This window comes from Echeneis naucrates, chromosome 7, assembly GCF_900963305.1.
Source record: "Echeneis naucrates chromosome 7, fEcheNa1.1, whole genome shotgun sequence".
Taxonomy (NCBI): domain Eukaryota; kingdom Metazoa; phylum Chordata; class Actinopteri; order Carangiformes; family Echeneidae; genus Echeneis; species Echeneis naucrates.
Window position 1 is genome coordinate 17,997,815 of NC_042517.1, and position 21,780 is coordinate 18,019,594.

Consider the following 21,780-nt stretch of genomic DNA (forward strand, 5'->3'; position numbering starts at 1 on the left):
TGAAAGAATTTTGTAAAATGCTGTTTTTCGCAGCCGCAATTAAAATATTGTTGGAAGAAAGTTCTGCCAGGACAATTCCTTTGAATAAGAACTAGTACAAGCGTTGTGTTGTGTTGTGTTTTCTAATTCTGACAGTCTGATTGCATCTACTGTTACTGCAGGATCAAACTGAATATCAGGCTTCCTGAAAGCTTTCCTTTTCTGGATGAACCCAAAGAACGTTGGTCCACTATGATCCTCAATGCAACACACATGCTTTTCTGATTAGCACGAGGTTCTGTCAGCACTTTAATCTCTATTCAGCTAAAAGGAAAGTACACTTGACAATTTACATTGCCTTCTACAAGGTACTTCTAACTAATCTAGACGTTTAATGCCAAAGTAACATCTGAAAATACATGAATCATATTACCATGTTTCACAGAACAAAAGTAGTAGAAAATTTAATTCAGTTTTACAACATAATTATACAATCATGGCAAGCTTCATTTCAGTCTTTCTAATCCAGCATTTAATATAAAAAGCACATTCACACAAACACATACTGTATGTACACATTCTAACTACAATCTCACATAATAGCATGGACAAAACAATAGAATAACTCTTTTTAAAACGGTCTGTACATGGTTTCCTCCTCTGATGAAAATACAGAATCTGGGTCAGAGAAACCAATATCAAATGATTCACAGCGGAAAACAAAAACATTTACAGTACAGTTCACAGGTTGCCATAACTGCAGTTGTGGCTATTTAGACTTCCTTCGTTTGGCTTGGGTGGGGCTCGCTCCAGTTTCTGTTAAATGTACATATGAGTGCATGAGGGAAAAAGGTGGTACCATGTATATGATTCAGGTGCAGTGACAGATGTTGTGTTCTTCACCTTTTACAGCAGCACTGGTTCCAGGCCTGGCTGATCTCTTCCTGATGCCACTGTCTGCTACCGGCTCCTCCTCCACCTCCTTCTCTGCCCGGGAGCTACGTCGGCTCGGTCCCTTGGGCTTGTCCACAGCAGCTCTGGGAGGACCAGACACAAAAACAACAAACGACAAGGAAAGAGGGACAACACAGGGATCCGTTATTCAACATGCAGGGGTGTGAGTTAACTGCTCTACTCAGAGAAAGATATAATACCACTCAGGACTGCTGTTTTTCCTCGTCTACCACAGATACTGTCCGTCTTCATCCCGACAGCATCCACTACGTCGACATGATCACTGCTTGTGTCTTTGCAGCACAAACATGTTAAAATACATACCTTGGGACTAAGTTGATGGGCGTCTTTCTTTTCTTTGCCCATCTGTGATAGAAGTGGAAAAACAGCGGTAAACTATAAACTGTGCTGAACAAACAGAGCTTCCCACCATATTATGACAATCCCAGGAAAAGAGATATGGCCATAAAGGTCAGAGAAGTAGTACAATGTTCTTTGTGGTAAGTTGTTTAAACTGACATGCATTAGTATATTTATATTATAGCATGCTAATCATACATACCAAGTGCTGAGGCCACGTGGCTCAGTTTTCACCCCCTTGGCCAACCAAATGAACTCCCTGAGTTTCAGTAGAGTTAGAAATGTCTAAGCATTTCTCCTTCAAGAGCACGGGTTTTAAGACTAGGCCAACTTTTCAGAGATGAATAGCAAGGGACACCTTAATAAGCCCCAGCACATCAACCATTACACAGCAAATAAACAACACTGCAATAAAACTAGGATGAGGACTCTTACCCCTGCTCAGAACCTGCTGACACCTCTTCACCTGAGGAGAGAAAGAAGACAACATGTATTTCTATAGCAGCTACTATGAGAATGTATGGAACTGTTCTTTTGTACCGCCCCCACCAAAAAAAAGAAAAAGAAAAAGATGAAAACACTTACCCATCTTCTCACTAGCAACAGGTTCCTGGGACTGTGGGACTTCTTGTTGAATTGGTGCTGGGAAAATATGAAATAGTTCATCTGACACATATGGATATGCAAAGCAAATTATTAGTAAGAAATATCAATATTCCATGAGCAGTGTCAAGTAGATGGTCATGGCTGAACACACAAAGAACATTTTTTTTCATGCATGACTTATATGTTTATTTGACACATACAGACATATCTAATGCTTTTTAAGCTTATCATACTGCGCTCACCTGCAGTTGTTTGAGTGGTTTCATGTGGTGCTGCAACTGATGGCACGGGAGACTCCATAGCTGGGGCTTCAGATTGAACAAGGGGAACGCCACTGGGGTTAGGAACAGGAGAGGATGTGGTGGGAGGAGCCTCCTGCACTGGTCCAGGTGCAGAAACAATTGGAACAATGGACGGTACAGGACATTGTACAGGAGTAACCGTAGAGAGCAAGGTAGCAGGAGCAACTTCTGTGGTCGTACAAACTAGAGGAACAACAGGCGCTTGAGGAGCTACTGCTTGGGCTTGGCTTGTCACTGTAACCGGTACAGTAACTGCAGCCTGGGTAACAATATGAGTAGGTACAGCAACTTGGCTGGTAGCTGGGATTGGGGAAGAGACTGCAGGCGGAGAAATGTTATTTGGAGCAACAGCAATTTGATGGGGAGCTGGTGCTTCATTTTGAATGACTGGGTTAGCAGGAGGATGAAAGACCTGTGATGGCGGTGCCACACTGGGCCCCTCTGCAGGACTTTGCTGGGAGTCAGCTGAACCAGAAACAGATGCAGCAGCCTGTGTAGGTTTACTTTTCACTTGAGCAGTTGGAGATGGTGATATGGAGGTTTTCCAAATGGTGTTCACAACCCCGGGACTAGAACAAGGAGGTGGAGAAGCCAGGGGCGGCTGAAAGGAGGATGAGGCGGATGGGCTTGGATTGGCAGATGGTTGCTGGACTGGAGGATTAGCTTTCTGAACAGATATAGTCTCACCTGCAGTTTCTGTTTTTAGGGCCCCAGAGTTAATTTGAGAAGTTGTGAGAATACCAACTGGGGCTGGCGAGGGCATAGTTGCAGCAATCTGCACCTGTCCAACAGGATTTTTGGCAGGCTGAGTGCTGGTCATGTTTGCCCCTGAGGACTGGGTGGAGATTGAGGCAGGAGAAAGTTGGATGTTTGTAGTGGAAACTTGGATAGGCCCCACCATGGTCACTGACTGTGACACCACCGTTGTATTTGGGGCCCCAGGTGCACCTGGGACCTGAAAAATTGGGTTGATAAAAACAGGGGTGGTAGCAATGAACTGAGGTCGGGGGACAGGAGTCTGCTGTCGTATGTCCTGAGGTCTAATGTTCTTGTTAGGGACAGCCACCATAGATGTGGGTGCCTGGGGGGTGGCGGCAGAGGTGATGGGGTTAGAGGTGACAAAAACAGTGATCTGGTTGGGGGAAATAGTGGCAGAGGAGGAAGGGATCTGTATGACTGAGTGAACACTTGTCACAGATTTAGGACTAGGGTTTGGTTTTACAGCTGAATTAGCTGCGTTTAGAACTGAGCTGGAGATAGAATTAGTACTAACAGCAGAGGCAGAACTGTTCTGGCCAGAGCTGACTGGGTTGGAGCTTACACTGAAAGTGGTATTAGTGTTAGTACTGAAGGTGTTACAAAGAGTAGTTGTTGGATTTACATTTGGACTGGGATTGGCACCAAGACCAGAGATGGGGTTTTGATTAAGGCTGGGGGTAGTATTGGAGATTGTCATAGTGCTAGGGTGTGAGCTGGGAACAGAAGCAGTCTGCATGTTGAGGTTGCTGGAAGGTACTGGAAGAGCAGGTCTGGGTTTAGTCTCTGATTCATTTATTGTGGCAGTAGTTGAGACAGGGGGCGAAATATCTTTATTCTGGGAATTACTGTGGTGTGATTTCTCTGGATCCAAAGCAGACTTAGGACTGTCTTTTCCCATGACATCCCTAACAGGTATAGGCCGAGAAGGCAGACTTGAAATGCCTGTGTTGTCTAGTAACTGGTTAAGGGAAGTTGGAGCCGCCCTGAGAGCAAGCGATACCTCAGAGTCCTGCATAGGTGCCCCATGTGTTATTTGTCTATCACCTGTGCCAGCCTGCAGTTCCAACTCAGATTTAGGTGGCTGAGGCAGGGGGAAACGAGGACTTGTCATTTTTGGGGCCGATAACTCCCTCAAAGGCTGTGGTTGGAGTTGAGGCTGAGGCATTTGTCGCTGCTCTGCTGTCATCTGTCCCTGACTTTCCCTAACTCCGTCAACAGGGTTACCTTGTATCCCGTGGAAGGGAGTCTGAGTCTGTTGTGCGTCCACCCCACCACTCACTTGTGAGGGCATGGATACAGGGCTTGGAGGTACTGAAGTAGGGCTTACCATCATGCTTTGCCCCTGAGGGTTAACCAACTGCTGCTGATGCGGAGGGCATGTGATTGCCATTTTTGTCCCCTTTTGTCTTCCTGGACTTGGGGTAGCTGACTTGCGACTGGAGGCTGGACTTGACCTCCGACTATTGCTAGGACTAGCCCTCTTACCCTGACTTCCAGGCTGCTTGTCTGGCTTAGTACCTGCACCTCCTGCTCCAGAGCCAGAAGAGAAAGACTGCTGGTTGTTAGTGTTATTGATTCCTGTACTGCCATTGCTGTTGTTGCCTGATAAAGTTAAGTTAGGAGGGGCCTGCCCAATCGCTTTCAAAGTTGTTGGATTAAGACCTTGCTGATCAAAGCCCCTGTTTAGGTTAGGTTGCCTGGGAGGGAGAGGAATGTTGATTTTGGGAGGAAACAACCCTGCAATTGACGCATTTAGCCTCTCAGGTGAAAGGTTGATTTCGGAGGGCTCAGTGCTGGGTGGACGATTAGTTGGAGTGAGGGGATGGTGGTAAGGCCTGGGGCTAGCTCTGTTGGGGGTCTTGGGCCTGGAGCTCTGCGAGGTTGTGGGGACATTGGGAAAATGAAGGCCAGGTATGGGACCTCCTTGTTGAGGCTGGGTAGGTAACTGTTGCTGGGGACTGGCTCCAGTGTGTGGGGGCATTGGCGATGGACCGGGAGCTTGCTTCATCACGTGAGTGTTGGTGCCCTGACTGGGGATAATCTGTTGAGTCCCATTTCCTGGCTGCGCTGCCATTTCTGGGCCACCAGTTCTGTCCTGCTTAAGGTGGGGTCCACTAGGGGCCTCTTCAGCTCCAGTGCCTTGGGGACCCTGGACTACATCAGGATGGGACATTCTTCGCGGAGTGCCTGCAATCTACAAAGCAGAAAAGTACAAACAAATGTGGGTAAATGTCTCCATCACATTATTATATGCTACAGCAGTTGGCCTTCACCTGTGGGTTCACCATCAAAGGCATCCCCCTTGCTTTGTCAGGTGATGGTGGGACCCCTGCATGTCCTTGAAGACTAATCATTACAGGCATGTTGCCTTGCTGTGAGACAGGAAGCCTCTGCACCTCAGGTGGATTGCCTAATGCCCGAGGAGGGAGTTGGCCTCCTGGTGGAATGGACATCCGATTTTTCGCCTGCTCCTGCTGCATTTTCAGCATCATCATCATTTGCTGCTGCTGCTAAAATGAAGATTAGGTGTGAGATAATTAACTTTTAAAACTGTGATTATACAAATCATTATCACTGTAAATAAAAAGTACCTGCTGCTGCAGGTGTGGCGGCTGAGTCGGCTGCTGCTGCTGCTGCTGCTGCTGCTGCTGCTGCAGCTGATGAGGGTGAATCTGGGCCTGGCCTTGACCTGACGTCTGTGGCCCAGTCATTCCTTGCTGCACTTGAGCATTTTGGAGACCCTGCATCTGCATCTGTTGTTGCATCTGCTGTTGCTGTAATTGCTGCTGTTGTTGTTGTTGTTGTTGTTGTTGTTGTTGTATTTGCTGTTGCTGCATTTGTTGTTGCATGTGTTGTTGCTGTTGCATTTGCTGTTGCTGTAGCTGTTGCTGTTGCATGTGGATTTGCTGTTGTTGCTGCTGCTGCTGCTGTTGTTGTTGTTGTTGTTGCTGCTGCTGCTGCTGCTGTTGTTGTTGTTGCTGCTGTTGTTGTTGTTGTTGTTGTTGTTGCTGCTGTTGCTGCTGCTGCTGCTGTTGTTGTTGTTGCTGTTGTTGTTGTTGCTGCTGCTGCTGTATGAACTGCATGGGCACCTGTTGCAATACTCTCTGGTCTCCAGGTTGGCCAGGAAAGCCTAAATTGAGTGCAAAAAGGCATGTGAATACTTAAAAGTTAAGAAAACAGGGAACTATTTAGAACCGACAAATGGGTGTCTGAAAAACCAGGACACATCTTTCACTTAAAATAATTTATTCAATGTCATTTACCTGCAGGCCTGTTTGCGAACTCGGGGAGTTTGGGGCCAGAGTTGTCTAATCCCAAATTTTGTTCGCTGCCCAGATTTGTCAGTTCAGAATCATCCATGCCAGCAGCCCCATCTAGACCACTAGGAAAGACATAAAAGATGAAGTTGAGTCAAAGAATTGATTTTACAGTGATAAAACTTACTCTAGTTGTTCAAGATGGCAATAGCTGAACTGAAACAAAAGCAAATTATTACCCAATTCCCTCTACTTGCTGCTGTCCCTCTCCTTCTTTAGCTTTCTTTTTCCGTGCTGGTTTCTTTTTCTTGGGCTTAGCCTGATTTCCTCCCCCGGCACCTTGTTTTCCACCTGGCCCAAACTGGCTGGCCGAGATATCACTCTGCAGCAAGTTGACCAGCAGTGGGCTAGTCAGTGTAACATCCTTGCTGACGGGAAAGCCACCAGGCTGTCCACAGGGGGCTCCCATTGGTATCTGGCCTGGAAACTGTGAGTTAAAGTTCATGCCATGACCAGCAAAGTGACCATTTCCCATCTGCATGTGCTGAGGGCCACCCATCATGCCTTGCTGCTGCTGTGCCTGCATATCAGGAACCATCTGTTGGACCCCCAAGTCCCCTGTTCCACTATTGGGATCTCCAAGAGGATGAGGGAGTTGTTGAACTGCCTGCTGTTGCTGTTGCAACATAGCCTGTTGTTGCTGTTTCTGTTGCTGCTGCAACTGTTGTTGGATAAGAGGGTGACCAGCAGGAAGTCTCATCTGTTGGCCATGCATGCCCATAGCTTGATTAGGATTACCAGCGATAGGAACCTGTTGGGGCTGTTGCTGGTTCATCTGCTGGTGTTGTTGTTGCTGCTGAAGCTGCTGCTGTTGCAGCTGATGTTGCTGCTGCTGCTGTTGTAACTGTTGTTGTTGGAGTTGAGCCATTTGCTGCTGCTGCTGTGGAGTCATCTGCTGTGGACCAACCTGGCCCTGAAACTGAGCCATATTAGCAGGAAGGTTTGGAGTGGGGCCACGCATCATCTGGCCAGTCATGACGCCAGCTGGAATCTTGCCTCCAAATGACTGTTTGTTGCCTTGCATGTGGTTGGCAACCATTTGTTCCATCATGGAGTTTTGTTGCTGTTGTTGCTGCTGTTGTTGCTGCTGCTGCTGCTGCTGCTGCTGCTGTTGCTGTTGCTGTAGGAGCATGGCCTGGTGCCCTTGGCCTCCAACCATCTGACCCTGCCCATGCATCACCCCCTGGCCTTGCTGAGGCATCATCTGCTTAGGTGGGGTCATACCCCCTCTCTGCCCTTGACTGAGGGGCCTTGAGAGGACAGCCTGACCTCCACCCTGGCCTTGAACCATCTGGCTGGGGGAGGAGGACACGGGCTGGGCCTGATGCTGGAGGCCCATCATCTGGGTCTGGAGGCCAGGTTGTTGTTGGCCCATACTAGGCCCAGCAGTTGTACCAGGGGGCGGACCTGCCATGCTACTTTGTACAGCCATAACAATGGGTTGTGCATGGGGTGGCCCCTGCATCGAGTTTGGAGTAGAAGCTGATGGCTGAGCTCCTAATGTAAAATGGAGAGGGAAAATATTCATTAAATCCTTTAAATCATTAGCACAAATTCAGATTCCTTAATATTTAATATAACAATTATGTAGTCCCAATATGTTTATTACGTAGTGCAATAGTACTACTGTGAAGTTTGCTTGTCAGTGGTGAATTATTGGGGGAAGAAAGAAAAAAAAAAAAAAAAAAAAGCTGCATTAAGCCATGACAAAGGTTCATTATGTTAGCGTCTGCGTATTGCTAGTAAACTGACAACATATTTCAATTATATACATTGTTCCTGCATATTTATTAGAGACATTTTACCTGTGTGAGCCATTGCTTGGTTGCTCTGTAGCTGCTGAGGGGCTCCTCCACCAGGCGTTCCTGGATTACTGGCACTCACCTGAGCTTGGACAAAGTTTGGTGTTGGAAAGCCCATGGGACGCTTCTGCATGCCTATAATAAGTATTGATAGATTTTGTTATTACATATTGGAGAGAATGCAACCTTTTATAATACTTGAGCAGTGCATACAGTTTTTCAAGATACCAGTGTAGTCATAAAATATATAAAAACAACTCACCTGGGTGCACTTGGGCCCCAGGCTGTCCATGCTGGGGCATTCCCATAAATCCTTGTTGCATGTTGCCCTGTTGCCCAAGAGCTGCTCTTCCTGGTGAACCAACACCTTGGGGAAAACCCTGCGGAGTTGTAGGTCGCTGAGCCATCATGGGAGGAGTCCCAGGTGAACCTTGCTGGAAAGGAGAAGAGGAAGAACCAGGGGACTTTGCAGGGAGGTTGCCCTGTGGTCCAGTAGTTTGTGGAAGAGGTGGAGGTGGTCTAGGTGGTCCTGTGACACCCCCGGGGCCGCCCTGTGGGCCTTTAGGCTGGGGGGCAGCAAAGTGACCCATGCCTGTCTGCTGCTGTTGTTGCTGCTGCAACTGCCCTTGTCCCATGGCATTGAATACCTGTCCAGCCTGTTGGCTGCCAAATGGGTAAGGAGGTGGAGGGTGGCTAGGTGTCTGAACTGTAGCAAGGGAGGGCGGGCGATGAACCATTTGGGCTTGGGGTTGGTGCTTTCTCCAGGCCGGCCCTCCCTGGTTAGGTTGTGGCTGGAGAGAGGACACCTGGTTCCAGCCAGAAGACACAGCCATTTGGCCTGATGGATTGAATGGAGGTCTAGGTCCAAGCTGGGAGAGCTGAACTTGCTGTTGGGCCTGTTGCTGTTGGTGATGCTGCTGTTGTAGCTGCTGCAGTGCCGCAGGGTTTAATGGTCTCCCGGCCTGCAGAGCCTGCATGTGATGGGCAGCCTGAGAAGGTACTGGACCTGGGCCATGGGGACCAGCCTGCTGGTGCTGAAGCTGCTGTTGCTGCTGGACTTGCATTCCTGGCATCATTGGGTCCAACACATCTATCAATGAGGATGACACACTTTCAATTTTTACATTGTTCAAGCCAAAACATACTTCAAATTTAACCCATATGCAACCTGTCTGTGAAGATGGTCTTGGAAGACGAGGGTGCATCTGTCCACTGCTGCCTGGTACCATAGCCTGGCCTGCCACACCAGGCCCGGGGGGAACCATCTGTGGATTAGCCATCCTTATCCCTCCTTATCAAAATAGGAGGACAAAGTAAATATTTATGTGAGATGTGTCATATTTACACAAGTGACCTAACACTGAGAAGATACAATTACTTATTTTTATATGTTTTTATTCAATACATTGACACATAAAACAATCAGTGTTTGCATACCTATTATGCCATAATCTGAACAACAAACAATAACTGATGCTACACCAAATTTTAACAGTTAAATTAGGGTTGATATAGAGAATCCATGCAATAAATTAATTTAACTAATACCTGGCCCAGGCTGACCTGGAAAGTTGACGTCCATTCTCATCTGGCCAGGTGCTCCAATTGGTCCATTCACTCTGACTTCTTGTCCTCTGTTTGGTCCCATAGCCACATTGATGGCCCCTTCCCCTGAACATCAGCAGAGGAATTCTCAATATCTAACATTTACTTCACAAGGTCCAGTATTTATCCCTTTATTTTGAAATGCCACTTATGGAAAAGAGCAGTTTAATGCAGCTTTTGTTCAAATGAAAAAGGAGTTTTAAGGGCTGTTCTGTTACCCTCAATCTGCACAGAAAGAATTCCCAGGTCTCTAAGCTGCTGCTGATTGTTCTGAGCCAACAGCCTGAGTCGCTCAGCAGCATCCCGAGGAATGTTGAAGGTAACCCGCACGCTGTTCCAAGGCTCCACACGCTGCGGCTGTAGCTTTTCAGCACCTTAACAAGTGTCAAGGAATGGTTACAAGATGCAATTACAAAAAAAGAAATTATTGTCATCTATAGCGGAAAAAGCCTGGTTCTCAAAAAAAAAAAAAGAGAGAGAGAGAGGCTTACCCATATCAAGCATGGTAGGTATCCCGCTGAGGACAGTGTCAAGTTTTTGTGTGAAGTCCTCATCTTCCATATTGCCTTGAAAGGCAACAAAAACTGTAAAATCTTCCCCCACTCCGCTGTTTTCTTGCATGACATCTTGCTTGTCTGCATTCTCCTCTTGTGTCACTGTGCTTTCATGGCAACTGTCAGCATCCTCTCCTGCATCATCCCCAACACCAGAGTCCCTGTCGGAGTCATTATCTGGTTCCAGGCACTCTGTCCTCTGGGACAGCTCAGGTGGAGCGCGATGTGCCATCATCCCCTCTAACTAGGAGTGGCGTTTGAACCGTTTTATGCTGAAATTCCACATGACAGGAACACAGATTATTCCATATACCACCACGGCGCCACATTATTGCCAGAGTAATGTAACGACACACCAAACAGGAAACAATGAGTAGTTACAGACATATAGACATTACAGAATTAACGGGTAGCTACATATATTCAAGTACATGCTGTTCCTTGCAAGCTTCAGGTGCAACAAGGCCATGAAATCTTTCTATATATTCACATTAACTAATTAAGATGGTTATAAATGATTTTACCAACACCCCTTTGCATTGCTGGTATGACTATGCCTGACGTTGCTAATCATGCAGCAAGTATGTCGAAGGAACACAAACGGGACCGTTTATGAAGAAGATACCCCTTCTACCTTGTTGTGCGACGTGCATGAATGTTGGTTACAGTATTTGAAACAACTTCTACAAACGGTGTCCCGTCTCAATCTTAGTTGACATGGTCGGCCCGACAGCAGCACGGGCCTTGGCGCAAACGTTAGCTAACGTTGAACGCTCAAACATCGGGGGGTGGACACAAATGGCCCGTATCCACTGTCACTGACCGGTATAATGTCGCTACTAACACTATTTAGTACGTTTCTAAAAGACACCGCACTTTTTAAGGGAAAAAAATTATGCCGAGGCGGTTCCTGCTTCTCAGAAAGCTCCGGTTAGCAAGCGCTAACTGCGTTAGCTGGTTAGCACTGCAGGTAAATCATTTTGACTGCACTGGACCACAACTCGTTAGCTTCCCTCTTCGTTAGCTCCGATGTGCTAAATATCACAAGCAGTACCGTACGCATGAGAAAAGCAAGACCCTTACCACATATATTCATCTGAAAATACGTTCAACCGGTCGACATCTGCTAGCCAGATTAGCTAACAAAACATGAATCACAAGCAAGTCAGAAACGACGTCAGGGCAGCTGGACGAAAAATTGCATTTTCCGGTAACGGTTTCCAAAATAAAATCCCAATTGAGGAAGTAGTAACAAAGTTCCTTTGAGTTAAAAGTTGGTTTTGCCTCATTAAAACGAAAATTCTATGAGATTTCTATGGTCATTGTGGACATAGACCAATCTACAGTAAATACTGATTGAATAATCTATATAAATCTATGCTATGAAGTGATCAATAATAACAATGGACTGCTAAACAAATAGGCTGTATGGAGCTGCTAAAATATAACAACCCAATTTAAAAATGTATCCAAAAATAAACCTTTATCTGTAAAATTCAAGATATCTTATTTTACAGTAGTATCGCACATATATGAAGGAACAAAATGACAAACATTCTGCAGTGTTAGGATGTGTGCAAACACTTTACTTAGATTTGGATGGAGATTTTTTTTTTTAATTATTAAAATCATATACAAATACGCATGGAATCACACATAGGGTGTTGTGCAAATGAGTGCCTTAAGACATGGTACTCTACCATACAACAGTCAGCAGTCATATTGCACTGGTAATCAACAACAAAGACAAGAAAATATTTGATCAGTCAATATTGCCCATTCTGAGCTTAACTTAAATGATTTTTATAATACAATGTTTACAAAAGTGGTTGATTCTTAATCAAAATATAGAACCTAAAGTAATTACATCAATGCAGTGTGTCACACCAGTACAAATAATGCATATAACCCAACAAATGTTCATATAAAAATAGACAAATTACATTAAATCCATCTCTATCAAGTCAGACTGTTCCCATTCCAAAAATAAGTATCTACAAAAAAACAAAAAAACGAAAAAAAACATTCAGCTTCAAATTAGGCTAAAATCATGCAACAACTTAAATTGTTTAATTATTTAAATACATAAATCCTGCAAATAGGGACATTAACACCAAATTGAAGCAAATCCTCTTGCTGAAGGAAATCACTGAAGATTTGAAGACCTTACCACAGTTCTGTATGATATATTATGTGTAAATAATGTGTTAGTCTTAAAGTGGTCCAAATAAGCCATTGATTGTTCAAAACAATTAAAACTCCAGTAGGTGTACCAAACAACATCTAATCACAGTGACACACCATAGAAGGAGCAGGAGATTAAATGCTTTAACCTTGAGGTTAAGTTTAGCATCGTCTAGATAAGGTGTGACAACATAAGGCTCACACATGCCAAAGACCATGGAAGTACTGTAAACACAGCTTTCTTAGTATATTTATACATTTTCCATGTCCTCACATTTGTGTGGTGAATCCATTTGAAAAATCAGGGTGAAATACTATTTTTAAAATCGCTTCACACCATCTAGGTAAATCAAACCTACAGCTCTTCAGCTTATGGCTTTCTTTAAGAGGAACTGCAATGCCTCTGATATTAATTTATGAATCCATGTTGTATTTCCACATTCCTTTCAGCATTATATTGCCTGCTGACTTTGAGTGATGCCATTAAGAGTATGGATATACATTCAAAATTTTTGGCACTATGAGAGACAGTGAAAGAGGGCATACCAATATTAGTAAATGAAACAGTGTGCCTTTGTTGTTTTTTTATATGACAGGAAACAAACATATTTGTTAATGAATTAATTTCCTACAAAGTCATGTGCGAAGTCAGATGCACTTTGTTTGATGTTTTTTCAGTCAAACAGCACTTATATATTTAATTTTGTTCAGTGTTGATGGGCAGCCTTACTTCCTCATTAATTGTCAATTACAGTTATTATTACCCTGTCACTTTTATGTGTGAAAGTGTGGGGCACACTAGGGCATGTTGGACATGGTGAGGGCTGAGGCATCAGTGCTGCGAGGGTCCTTCACACCAATGATGAGGTCATTAGTTCTCCGTGTGCCCTCCACCAGTGACAGAACATCTATCCTCTCAACTTTGTGACCTTTGGCTTGCAGCAGCTTCACGTCTTCATCTAGAAAATCAGCTGTAGGACAATAGGAGAAAGTGGAACAATATAAGGTCAGTGAGGTGAATGAACAACGCAAAGTCAATATTAAATCGAACAAGGCTTTATTTACACCCATTGTTCAAATATATTATTGCTCAGGTAATGGAAACCACTTAGAAATATTATGAACCATGTAGCAGCTGTATCACACGGTGCTCATGTTAAGAGTAGCATTTAGTTATTCAGGTCATAGTATATCCTAATTAAAACCAAGCAATAGCTTTGACTTGGAACTTAAAACAATGATCAATTTACATTTAGATCTCAGCATGTTCCAAAACATTAGATCAGGAATATCCTGGATTGCTTTAATTGTTAATCAGAAACGGGGATTTTATCATTCCTGGTGCCAGCAAAAATGTATCTCTGTGCTGCTTTCAACAAAAAATGGCTGGCTAATCATTTCCCTGTATGTGGGTTTCGTAACATTATATGGTAGCAATACAGCACTTCTGTACACAGCATGTCATGTTTGTTTTTGATAACAATAGACTTTTTGTATAGTATACACACAATTGTGATCTGTTGACAGTGTAAGAACTGTTTCAAGGGCACTATTGGGACTGCAATTGAGACCAAGTCAAACAGTAAATCTGTGGTCAGGTTGTGAAAGAACTCTGTCATAGTAAGACCAAACTACACAATAGGTTGATCAAAAGGTAAAACTCACAGTCCACCAGGAGAATGTCGGGCTGCAGCTGAGGGTGGAGTCTTCCATACGCTAAACTGTCACTCATGTTTTTACGTGAAGACAAAACATTCATCAGCACCTGTGTGATCAGAAAGTATAACTGACATGTTGAACAATACAACATAAATTTATCCTTCAATCAAATTTCATTTGTTTATGGTTACTTCACAGTGGTATCATGTTCAAATAGGTAGATAGATATCCCTCTCCACAGTTTTCCAGGGCCTCTGGGAAATCTTAAAATGTCACCAGGTCAGAAAAGATATTGAGGGGTCTATTTAACAATCTAGAGCCTGAGATGCCAGTATTGGTTTTGCTAGCATTGGACTAAGTCTTAATTATTCATAGGAGAGCATTTGTTGGGATGTGGAACAAACCTTGCAGAGGGCCAAACCTCTTTAAAAACCAGGCAAGCTTGCGCATGCCATAATCTATCCCATCGGTTGGATCTGTGACCTTAAATCAAAGCTGCCCAGTTGCAGGCTGGTTAAAGAGCCAAACCATCACAACTACTTCCGTTTCATGGAAAAAAAATGCAGCAGTCCTACTCTGAAATGAACTTGCTGTTTACTGTAATGTGCTTGTGCATGTGCATCTAATATTCATCTAATGATGTGTCATGAATGCATCCAATACGTAGATAACCTGTGTAATGCCACTGAGAGCTTTCTCTCCATTAGAAGATCCAAGTGCCACATATGTGCCACATAGCCCCACAGCTGGCCTCACGGCTGTGGGCATCAGGAAGGACATGGGCCTCTTCCCAGGCTGAAGGCTGTTGTGCTATAACAAATGAAACCAAACATTGTGAGAAACAAAGGGAAATGACAAATCTTTAAAAAATAACTTAATCAATAACCAATAATCAGGTGCAGTTACTGGGTTAGGTGATGAACTCTGTGTTTTATTTGGCCAGGAGAAGTCCAGGATCTGGCTATTCAAAAGGATTCCTGAGGGAGTCACAATCCCACTGCCAAATGGTTTGTTTAGAGAGCTACAGTAGCAAAAAAGAAGCAAAGGTCTTAATCTTAGTTTTCTAGGAATATTAATTCAATCACAGAGATATGCTTAGACAGAAAATGTTCAATAACAGCCCAGTTTAAGATAGATATACCTCATGACTGATACAATATGGTCGTCTGGGCCCATGACCATGACCTGGGCAGCTGTTGCACCCTTCTCCAAAGTAAATGATGGAGTGTAATGGTTGACAGGGAACGCCTGAGAATCATTGATCATATGGCGGAGGATGGAGGCCTGTGATTTGCTGGGAGATGAGAACAACAATGTAAAGGATTCAAATAGCAAGCTTCACCAATTGGCTTAAACATATACATTAAATATTTAAAGGTAATCAATGATCTCCACCTCTGCATCTTGGTGACAATCTCTGACACAGAAGTGTCATACATGGGGTCTCCCAGCCCACTAGCCAAGGCCAAAGCTATCTTCACAGACTGGGAGAGTGATACAAAATGAACACAAATGGCACATCAATTTTGAATAAATTTGATCTGCTCTATAGTCACAAAGCAGTTGGCCCATTACTTCTGCGATCCAGTGGTAGGTGCTATTCCTGGGAACCTGGCTGGTGATATTGTAGCCTTCCAGAATGTTGAGAGCAGTGATCAAGGCAACACCAGCATGTGGAGCAGGGGCCGCCATGACATGATGTCCTTCAGAAACACAAAAAAATTATAATAAAAAAAAAAAAAGTCTTTATTTTTCCAGTTAGAAGAAGAAAGGTGCAGTTATAAATACTTGTTGTAACTGCTTATATGTGCACCTTATACACATGCACACTCTTTAATTTTTAATTAGTTTAAACAGTCATCATAGGATCTAAGGACGCATTTACCTTGATAGGTGATCTCTGCTGGTTGCTGTAGGACAGTGCTGTAATTGCTAAAGTCACCATCTGTGAGCACTCCTCCTTTTGCCTGCACCTATTAAAATGTAAAATTCAAATGTAATTTAGCAATGCAAAAATTGACCCAGGACATCTTTATCGTGTTTGTCTTGTACACTGTCATCATCAGAAACACAAACACCTTGATAGTTAAATTCTAGTCATCCAAAGGTCTGCTACAAGTCGATTATCACAGTCATAATGCAGTGAACCTTAAAATTAGACAAAATACAGTGTTTAGTTATGTATACCTAAGCTTACTAAAAAAAAAAAAAAATGTTAGATGATGTTTCATATCTCATTTTAATCTTATCATATTGAGTATTAAACACTATATTTTAAAAATTAATTTAGACCACATAATTAGGAGCAAACATAGCTGGGCATAATATTTTGTCACAGTATCAATGGACTGACTGCACCTGAGCTAAAATCTAGGAAACTTAACTGAAATTAAAACACATAATTAATATTAATATTAATATTAATATTAATATTCAACGGGTAAATGACTGTCTATGTAGACTATGCAGAAGTTTGGGGTTAAAAAAAAATAAAAATAAATAAATAAATAAAAAATCGTACCGCAGACACCATCTCCTGTGTCAGGTTTGCACTGTAAAATTCTACTATCCCCTTCAGTGCAACAGCATCCAATATGGAAGCCAAATCAAGACGTCTGGTGAACAATCCGGAGAGGGGGGCCTGGCTGTTGGGGAGGAACAGTTCCCGAAATGCATCTGACATGTTTTTGTCCTTAACTTTAGCCAGTGCTTCAGCTAGGAAGAGAGAGAGAGAGAGAGAAGATGATGCTGAGATCATCTTACTGTCACCTGACTTGTCTTCACCTTGTTGAGGAGCAATATGTGATAATGCTGGTGGGCTTTTAATCACAGGAGCAGTAACATTAGCAACAGTAAGTCCACCCAGTAATTATCCAGTAAATTGCACTATACTTACCTAAATCATGGGTAACATTAAATCCGTTTCTGGCCACATCTGCTGCCATGGTAACAACATCCTTCCACGACATCCTGGGTAAATCAAAAGCCATGTGAATTTGGCCTGGTAGTGAAATCCATGCACACAATTTGAAATACTTTTTGCCTAATACACAAGTCTGAACAGGCCTGTAACACATAAACGCTGTATGCATGAAGCAGACAAGTAACATCAGATGCTGTAACATCAGCCAAATCATTTGAGGTGTAAAGAAAAAGATAATGACATAGTAGAGTAATTGCAGGCCAGGACTGGCTTAAAAAAGCACATCTTTTCAGCTAGGGACACTTTCATTATAAAATCTCATTCCTTTACTTTTGGAGACTAAACAGACATTAGGCATCATTTGAGCAGTTATAAATAGCAGTATTTTGCTACTTTTGTCTTAAATACATGAAAAGAAATGAAAGAAAACAATATACCATTAAGTTGCATTTATTAATGGCATTTGGTACACAGGGGTGTCATTCATTGAAGCAAACATTATTGAAAAATGACCAGATCTTCAAGGACTATTATTATCCTACCTGCCATAGAGCTGGTGTGCCTGATGCAGCCCACTGAGCATTCCTGGAACTCCTACCAGCAGGCCAGGCTGAAATGCAACAGCAGTAGAAAGAGCCGTATGTTGACTTTAGCTATACTGTTTATGCTCCTTTTTGTAAACTGTAACAGGTATGAGGGGGAAAGTAAAAAAAAAATCCTACATTATGATCAAGATTTGTCTGCATCATTTCTTCATGGATGGCAGATGGTGCTGTCTCTCTGAAATCAATGACCCTTGTCTCATTCTTGCGGATGTCATGCACTAGCATAACCCCACCACTGTAAGACACATCAACAGACAACTAAGTTCTCTCCTTGTTTGCATCTATCCAAGTTTAATTGTTTCAGTGTTATTCCTTTTTAGAAGAGATAAATGTGTTTCCTATCACTCACCCTCCTATACCAGATGAGTGAGGGTGGACAATTCCTAAACAAAGGGCAGCAGTGATGGCAGCATCAACACTGGACCCCAGTTTCCCCAGAACATCAAAAGCAAGAGACGTACACTGAGCCACATCTGTCACCACTGCTCCCTGGTTGAAGATCTTGTAATAACCAGAAGAAAAAAAGAAGAAATGGGAGGGACTGTTAACATATCTTCAAAATGACTTGGGCTTGTGTGGGAGGAAGCATGTGAAATCACTCATAATCCTATAATGAGAAAACATTGCAACATGGTTACAAAATATATCTACAGATGACACATATCCCTACCTGTGGGTCTCCAAAATAGATTTGCATGATGAGAGCCACAGTGACTCCTGTGGCAAAGGTAAGACAGGCTGTGATGATGACTGTCAGTCCATCTCGCTGGCAAGCACAGTCTTCTGTAAAGGGGTCTCTATTGGTCTCCTGCAGGGATACAATGTCATGGATCGCCAGGTCAGACGCGGAGGAGGGGAGCCGCTGGAGGCGAGCTGACTTCAGAAACTGATCTGGGTCTGCAACAAGCAGTGGAAACCAAAGGGTTAGACAAAGATGAACAAGCACGATGACAATGATTTTTGATGTGAAGTGTAGTGTAGTGTAGTATGTTCCCTCAAACAAAACTGCAATAAAAATCTGCCCAAAATGCTTACAGAAAGTCTAATATTTAACCTAGGCAAGCTATTCTATTACTTAAATAACAATTTACAATTTTTAGATTGGAGATGTTCAAGTTAGTTCTGGGTTCCAAATATTTGATGCGAAGATTTGTGATAGCAACTTTAATTTTTTTTCGAGTTTCACTTGGTTTATTATACAAAACAAAACATGAATATAGCTCTCTAGAGCACAGTGACATTTCTGAATTTTAAGACAAACATTTTCATTGATAAAAGCCCTTGATAATGAATATAAACAGTATTGCTTGCTAACTCCACTCACAGATACCCTAAGACATTCATTTATAGTTCATAGATTGGAGAATAGCATCTAACTGACCTGTATCTTGCTCACTCAGCACATTGTCCTCATCTTTGCGAGATTTAAGGGTGTTTTCCGCAGACATCCCATCATCCTCTGGCAGCCTAGGGAAGCTGGTGATGCTCATGTAGTCCACAGGAGAGTAGGCACTCCCCAAGGTCGTCTCCAGATTTGCATCTTTATCTGCCACACGTTCACTTGCGTACCCTGCTGTGATCTCAGGGGCCGGACTGTGCATGACTGCTGTTGGTCCTGCAGTCTCACACTTAATCTATCTCGATCTTGACGAAGTGAAGGAGTTAGGGGATGACATTCATACTCCCAGTCACACTTCTTTCTTGTCTGAGACGACCAGAGACACATCTGCCATTGTCTAAAATATAACAAAGTGAACCACTAGTGTTACTGTGCTGCACCGAAGAATCACTCAGTCTGCTGGGCAGCGTCTCTAATATCCCATTATATCACAAATCTGCAAGTTGTGTCACTACAAGATCACTGCAGCTGCCTCCTAAAATATTTTTGATAGGCCAAGACTCGGGCGTGTGGCTCCGATGATGATGATGATGATGATGATGCATTTTCCTGTCATGTAAACTGCCACCTGCAGAGATCAGCAGGCACACGCGAACTGACTAGTTTTCCTCCGGGAGATTTATGTAACCGCTGAGGTTACAGCCTCTATTTAACTGGCAGTTTCACCCATTTACTAGCAAACGTAGCAACACAATACAAATACTGGTAGGTCTTTTGTTATTGAAGTTCGACACAGAAGCTATTAACATAATATTTTTTGTTTTTTTAGCGTTCTAAAAATAAAACAGTGTTTACCTTCCTGCCTTGTTTCTTCTCTGCGTCGATACAAGCTAACGCATCTTTTTCTTTTGTTTTTTCAAAATTTTACCCGCAGACGGCGAAAACAAAGCCCGAAGCTGGCATGTTGTCACTTACCTTCGTTGTAAATCTGTTTTGGTTCAATAGTAGTGAAAACAATCCTCCTCCAGTGTCTTTGGTGTTTTTAGAGCTGGGCAGGTGAGCCGGTTCCTCCCGTCTCCTGGACTACCGGAGCTCCCGAAGCACGGCGCAGCGCAGCGAAGTTAGCTTCACATTCCCTCCTCACACGAACAGGAAAACCCGACGCGAAAAAAAAAAAAAAACATGTATATATATTAAAATCTCGCTTCAGGTGTAACATCAAACGCCAACGCTGACCTGGATTCGATATTTTTAGTGAAGGAATTTACATTGAAGTGCACGTTTTTTCGCGAAGAAAAATATCGTTGCAGAATGTGCAGTCGCCTTGCCCCACAATGTGAAACTTACTTCACGATGGCTGGCCATTAAATCTGTTCTCCGGTGAGGAATTGATGGCGGGTCCTTCAGTCGCTCAGGGTCGCTGATCATTTACTGTCAGCGGGAAGCAGCCGACCCGGGCTCCATCCACGTCAGCTTCAGTGTTAGCTTTTTTGAACAGCTAAACCGGATAAACAGGTTGCATCAGGTCTAGAGAATAACAACCTGTTTTCCTCTTTACAAATCCCCTGTCCCTCCCCCAGCCTTATAGCTGAGTATTGCCCCTCGACCCCCCATTACACCAGCAGGGCCATCATTTCCTCAGGCACCAACCACAGGGCCTCTGGACTTCACTGACACAATGTCAACTGCAGGTCATTTTGCTAATGAAGACTCAGATTTTTGATAAGTTTTACCTGCTTCACAGATGTTGTTGCTTCTGTAGTTTGTGTGTGTGCGTGTGTGTTTTAATGAAACTAGACATGTTTGTAGTCATAAGAAAATTGGATGTGTTGATGCAGGGATTTGGGGAACTGTTCTCTTGTCACATGCTAAACAATCAGTCAGGCTAATGAAGACACTAATTTAATTATATAAATATGAAATGTAGGCTAATAGCTCTAAACAGATTTAAACAGAGTCAAAGCCCCTCAAGAAGCAAGACCAGAAAATGGAGAACATCATAGGTGGTATTGCATTTTGCAGGTAGAAATTTCCTCCAAAAATGTGTAGTTAATCACACTATGTACAATACAATTATAATGGACCCAGTGCTTTTGTGGCCTCCAAGCACTTGCCTGGCCAGTTGGTAATCCAGTTTGCTGTTTTTCTTTTTTTTTTTCTCACCTTTTAAACAAGATTTTAGAGCCTTAGTTGACGGTGCTATGTACAATACTCAGAAGCAAATTATTCAGTTTGTTTTGGTTAAAAATGTCAGAGGTGACCAACTGGATTTGGCTAAATTAAGCTTCTTCACCTTTCTATACGTGTAATTTTGCATGGCTTTACGTTGTCCATATTGTGTACCCCACCCGTATTAAATCCATTGCAGTACCCATCTGTGTACCTCTCCTCTTTGTTATAAAATACAAACTTTCAGCTTGATTTATTTCAGTCTCCAAAATGGGAAAATATTAGAAAATACTCTGAATTACAGTTTGAGGTCTTGCTCTTTACTTGAATATTTCCACTTAAAGCTGCTTTATGTTTTTACCTCACTAGATCTTAAAAGATAATATTGCATTTTTTACAGTTACTTTGCAAATTGCAAAGATCAATTTGTTAAAAAAAAAAAAGTATTGTGCTGTGTGAAAGAGACTATTCTACTGCATAATGAATACTGCTACTTTGGTAACTGTAATCATATTTTTGTAATTGAGTGTTTTAACATTATGGTATTGCTGCTTTTACTTTAGTAAAGGTAACTGAGAACTTGAATATTTCCACTGCTATGACTAACAATACATTAAATGCTATTTACTCTAATCACATTCCCCTTTGCTCTCCCACATGAAA

At 43.0% G+C, this 21,780-nt stretch overlaps 2 protein-coding genes across 3 annotated transcripts; both read right to left on the reverse strand.

The window, feature by feature from the left end:
- Positions 1–273: 273 nt before the first annotated feature.
- On the reverse strand, positions 274–11,453 carry ncoa6 (nuclear receptor coactivator 6). The gene is made up of 17 exons (XM_029506292.1): positions 11,322–11,453; positions 10,176–10,510; positions 9,903–10,058; positions 9,628–9,750; positions 9,248–9,370; positions 8,342–9,169; positions 8,083–8,214; positions 6,457–7,774; positions 6,224–6,342; positions 5,684–6,090; positions 5,234–5,470; positions 2,142–5,154; positions 1,879–1,935; positions 1,729–1,759; positions 1,258–1,299; positions 883–1,016; positions 274–795 (listed from the first exon to the last, which is right to left on the reverse strand). The coding sequence occupies exons 2-17, from the start codon at positions 10,471–10,473 to the stop codon at positions 749–751; spliced, it is 7,065 nt and encodes a 2,354-aa protein (XP_029362152.1). The 5' UTR covers positions 10,474–10,510; positions 11,322–11,453; the 3' UTR covers positions 274–748.
- A 354-nt stretch (positions 11,454–11,807) lies between these two features.
- ggt7 (gamma-glutamyltransferase 7) lies at positions 11,808–20,441 on the reverse strand. Of its 2 annotated transcripts, none has more exons than XM_029506441.1 (17): positions 20,296–20,441; positions 19,924–20,084; positions 18,991–19,345; positions 18,280–18,506; positions 17,959–18,110; positions 17,727–17,844; positions 17,547–17,614; positions 16,978–17,051; positions 16,603–16,796; positions 15,967–16,054; positions 15,657–15,784; positions 15,477–15,565; positions 15,223–15,375; positions 14,988–15,102; positions 14,754–14,891; positions 14,088–14,187; positions 11,808–13,393 (listed from the first exon to the last, which is right to left on the reverse strand). In XM_029506441.1, the coding sequence occupies exons 3-17, from the start codon at positions 19,208–19,210 to the stop codon at positions 13,221–13,223; spliced, it is 2,037 nt and encodes a 678-aa protein (XP_029362301.1). In that variant the 5' UTR covers positions 19,211–19,345; positions 19,924–20,084; positions 20,296–20,441; the 3' UTR covers positions 11,808–13,220. The 2 variants fall into 2 exon arrangements, with proteins under 2 accessions (XP_029362301.1, XP_029362299.1); XM_029506439.1 differs by having other exon boundaries at positions 13,221–13,393; positions 19,924–20,087.
- Positions 20,442–21,780: the final 1,339 nt, after the last annotated feature.